At 36.9% G+C, this 4,645-nt stretch overlaps 1 protein-coding gene across 1 annotated transcript; it reads right to left on the reverse strand.

The window, feature by feature from the left end:
* Positions 1 to 509: 509 nt before the first annotated feature.
* LOC109221248 lies at positions 510 to 4,312 on the reverse strand. Its single transcript, XM_019385707.1, has 3 exons — positions 4,151 to 4,312; positions 626 to 1,012; positions 510 to 566 (listed from the first exon to the last, which is right to left on the reverse strand). Exons 1-3 carry the CDS (start codon positions 4,310 to 4,312, stop codon positions 510 to 512), a joined length of 606 nt encoding a protein of 201 aa, XP_019241252.1.
* Between the last annotated feature and the right edge of the window lie 333 nt (positions 4,313 to 4,645).

The raw sequence follows: 4,645 nt of genomic DNA on the forward strand, positions 1-4,645 counted from the left end.
GGTGCAAACAAATGGGCAGAGTACTACTTCAATCATTTGCCACATGATATCCTTTGCAACCTCCACCATCATGAGGAGTTTTAGATGGTCCTTAATCAGAGCCGTCAATTTAAAAATATTAGAATCATCACAAACTAATTGAATATCTGGTTCAGCGTAATTGAATATCTTGAAGCCTGCATTGTTATTCACTCCTTTATAATCAACACAAGCACTTCAAAGCTCAGAAGAATCTTAAATCAATTGATAGTATTTTTTTTTTTGAGCAAACAGAAATAATATATATTAATAATTAGTTGTTGCATACATAGCCTTCATAGTTTGTGTCATCAAGGACACTTTGATTTCCTAAGCTTGCTAGGATATTACAAGCATCATAAGATAAAGACTTAATACAAACATAGAGTTCATTCTTGTCACTTTCTACTAGAGAGTTTACATAGCATGGTGGTAATACAAAAATTTGCTTTCTTTTCTGCCGTGCCTTCTTTGCCAAGTGATGTGCAATCCTATTCCCTTGCTTGAAGGTGTGCTCGAGGATCACCTTCTGTTGGTGCATGAACAACCTGCATTTATCAATAATGTTATTATATAACCTGTTCCCTTGATGTAGTGAATGAATGACCTCCGTAGTGTCCGTCTCTATTTCCAGCGGGAACATGCCCCATTCCTGTGTTGTTTTTAACCCTTCCATGAGAGCTTTTATTTCTGCATGTAGTGATCCTGTAGCCTGAGTAGTCTTAGCAAATCCAACTATCCAATTCCCATAGGTATCTCTGATTATTCCTCCAATGCCAGTTTTTTCATTGTGATTTTTGAAGCTAGCATCGATATTTAGTTTAAACCACCCTTTCGGTGGCTTGTTCCATTTAATTTGGATGGGAATTTTGGTACAAGTGTTAGGGCCTTTTTCAGTGAGAAAAGTGAATTCGATTGCTTTTTGGATGATATGATTAATGTTGATAGGAAAGTCCGTGTTGTTATGGTTGTTATTATTTCTATTGATCCAAATCTGCCAAATTGCAAAACGAAAGAAGAAGTTCCAGTTTAGAAGGTTTTTGGAGAGGGTGAAGTCTAAGCTTTTTATTCGAAGGAGCCAATGCTTGTTGGACTTGTTTTCTAAATTAATCCACCCTAATTTTTTCCAAAAAATTTTAACCGCCCGACAATGAAGGAAAATGTGGCTTATAGTCTCTTCTTCGTGGCACTTGCAAATGGGGCATAAAGGGTCAACATTCATGCCAATTTGTGAGAGGTACTTCCGGCATGGAAGTCTATTATGGAGACATTGCCACAGGAAGATTTTAATTTTATTAGGGCAATTTAGGCTCCAGATCCAGGCGAAATCGGGTTCATTGTGTGAAGGAGGATCTATTAAGGCATAACACGATTTGGAGGTAAAAAAACCTTTTGTGGTTAAGGACCATATGGGGACATCATTGTTAGGTCCTTTCTTACGAATTTTAGTATTAATGATATTATCTTTGATATTGTTAGGAAGGTCTAGGCTTAACTTATCAAAATACCAAGATTTTTTGTCCCAAATATCTCTTATTTTTATTGAAAGGTCAGTTATGGATAGAGGAGCCGTTGCTTCCCTTCTAAGGCTTCCCATATTAGTAATCCAGTTAGTTTCCCAAATATTCATATTGCTGAGATAGTGAGGGGACCAAGTGATACCTTTAGAGCATATATCCCAGCCTTTTTGGATACTTTTCCAGATGAAGGATTTTATATTACTAGTTTTGTTTAGACAGTAGGGGGATATGATTAGTCGGGCCCAAGGGGATATAGAATTGGTTAGGAGTCTCCATGCAAGACTTGCTAATGTACATAGATTCTTTGATTTGGCACTGTGAATGCCTAAGCCACCATTATTTTTAGGTTGACACATAGTAGACCAATTTATAAGGTGAATTTTCCTTTTTCCAATAGTGCTACCCCATATAAAGTCCCTCTGAGTTTTTTCAATCTTATTGAGGGTAATTTTTGGGAGAAGGGTATACTGCATATAGTGATTGGGAATAGAGTTAAGCGATGAGTTAGCTAGGGTAGTTCTGCCTGCCATGTTTATGAATTTTAATTTCCACGAAGCTAGCTTAGATCTCATTTTGTCAATAATAAATTAGAAATCTCTAGGTCTTGGACAATTATTAAGAATTGGAAAACCTAGGTAAGAACCGAGGTTATCACAACTTTTTATTCCTAGTGTAATAGAAGTAGATTTGATGAGGGGAGGGGTGCAATTTTTAAAAAATAGAATTTTTGATTTGGCGTTGTTAATACATTGCCCGGAGAGGCTACAAAAAAGGTCTAGGCCATTTTTAATAGCATGGCATGACTTGTTATTGACCTTGGCCATTAGAGTAAGATCATCACCAAAAAATAGGCGTGAAAAACTTGGGCTGTTCTTCCCTAGGGTAATTGGATCCCAATTTCTAGTGTCAACTTGGTGATTGATATATCTAGTTAGCATTTCTAGGCATAGAATGAAAATATAAGGTGAAATGGGATCACCTTGCCTGATGCCATGACTAGGCTCAAAGAACCTTGTGACAGAACCATTTATTAGAATAGATATACTACTTGTTGAGATGCAATTAAGTAAAAGCTTACAGAATTTTGGGAGGAAGTTGAAATATTTCAGAGTGTGGTGAACAAATGACCATTCCAAATGGTCAAAGGCCTTTTCTAGGTCAATTTTTAGAATCATTTGGCCTTGTTTACCCTTTATTTTATTAAATTTTGAAACTATTTCTTGTATGATGACTGCATTGTCAGCAGCTCTTCTGTTCTTCATAAAGCTAGCCTGGTAGGGGCTTATTAAGAGATCCAGGAAAGGCTTTAGTCTATTAGAAAGAACTTTTGTGACAATTTTGTAGATGGTGTTACATAAACCAATTGGTCGAAAATTCTTAATATTATTGGCATTAGGATTTTTTGGTAGGCACAGGTAGGTCTTGTTGATCTCTTTTGGGACTTCTTGAGTATTGAATATGTTATGACAAAGATTTGTTACAGATTGCCCTACGATTTTTCAATATTTCTGAAAGAAGAATGGATGTAGGCAATCCGGACCTGGGGCCTTAAAAGATTTGAAAGAGTATATAGCCCTTTTGATTTCAATATCTAGTAAGGGTGCATCTAAGGATATAAGGTCTATCTTTGGATATGAGGAGGTGCTACCTAGAGGGCCATTCCACTTGTTAGAGGAGTGAGAAGTTGTGAATGAATTTGTAAAGTAGTTGAGGACATGAGACATAATATGGTCATGATCGTTAATCCAGTTACCATTGTCATCTTTAAAGAAATTGATCTTGTTTCTTCTTTTCCTATTAGTTGCAGTGATGTGGAAGAACCTAGCGTTTGCATCACCTTCGTTTAGCCATAAAATCCTAGACCTTAATTTCCAATAGTCTTCCTCGATTTTTAGGATATCATTATACTCATTTTTGAAATCTTTTTCTAATTGTTGAAGAAAAATATTAGTAGTATAACTGATGGAATTTTGAATCCCTTGAAGTCTAGCCAGTACTTTCCTTTTCTTCCCCATTATGTTACCAAAAGTACTATTCTTCCAAGGCTTGATTTTGTCAATAAAATTTTGACTGCCTTTCAAATAGTCAGTCTTTAGCCAATTGGTTTCTATGATAGTTTGAAATTCTGGATGCTTGCACCAGAACGTTTCTAATCTAAAGGGTGCATTATGGTGTAGCCTATTTTTAGGAATTAATTCAAGAAGTAAGGGGTTATGGTCCGAGTGTGTTTTGGGTAGATGGATTATAGAGCTTTTTGGGAATAGATCTATCCAGTCTTCATTTCCTAAAATTTTATCTAAACGTTCCATGATGAGCCCCTTGTTTCTATGCCTAAGGTTCGACCATGTATACTTACACCCTTTGAAACCTAAATCTAATAGATTACAAGAATTTATCTTAGACCAAATAAAATTAGCTCTATTATCTTTGATAGGTCTACCACCAAACTTTTCATTTGAAGCTATGATATCATTGAAGTCACCTCCAACTATCCAAGGTCCTTTGTAAGTCTTGATAATGTGCTCTAAGTTATCCCACATCAAATTTCTATTATGAAGACTAGTGCTAGCATAAATTGAAGAAAAAAGCCACTTTTTACGGATAGGAATTACCTCAATTGTTGCATGAATTTCCTGGTTTCTACGGACAGCATTATGGACACTAACTATTTCGTGGTTCCACATCATCACCATGCCACCTGATTGGCCCTCCGCTGGAACCTCTATTAACTTTGTAAATTCAAAGTCATCGAGCAACTCAGCATGGTTCACCATTCTTGTTTCGAGAAGAGTTACTAAACAGGGTCTATGGGTATCAACCATCTCCCTGAAATTCCTTCTAAAGTTTTCATTGTTTCCTCCCCTTATATTCCATATAATGATGTTGGTTGGGCGATTCATGTCTTGATTAATGGTTGAGTTTTCTGGTTCTCCGTTCTCCCTGATCCCTCCTGGAAACACAGGATTCCTCCTCAGTGATGGCACTAGGATCATGGCTTTGTTGCCCACTGTTGGATCCTGAGGTGGTCTGATATCCATCGAGCACTTGAAGAGTGTCAGTGGGCAACTGAGCACATGCCTCTTCTCTTGCATCTCCCTGAAGAGAAA

Source organism: Nicotiana attenuata, unplaced genomic scaffold (genome assembly GCF_001879085.1).
Source record: "Nicotiana attenuata strain UT unplaced genomic scaffold, NIATTr2, whole genome shotgun sequence".
NCBI lineage: Eukaryota > Viridiplantae > Streptophyta > Magnoliopsida > Solanales > Solanaceae > Nicotiana > Nicotiana attenuata.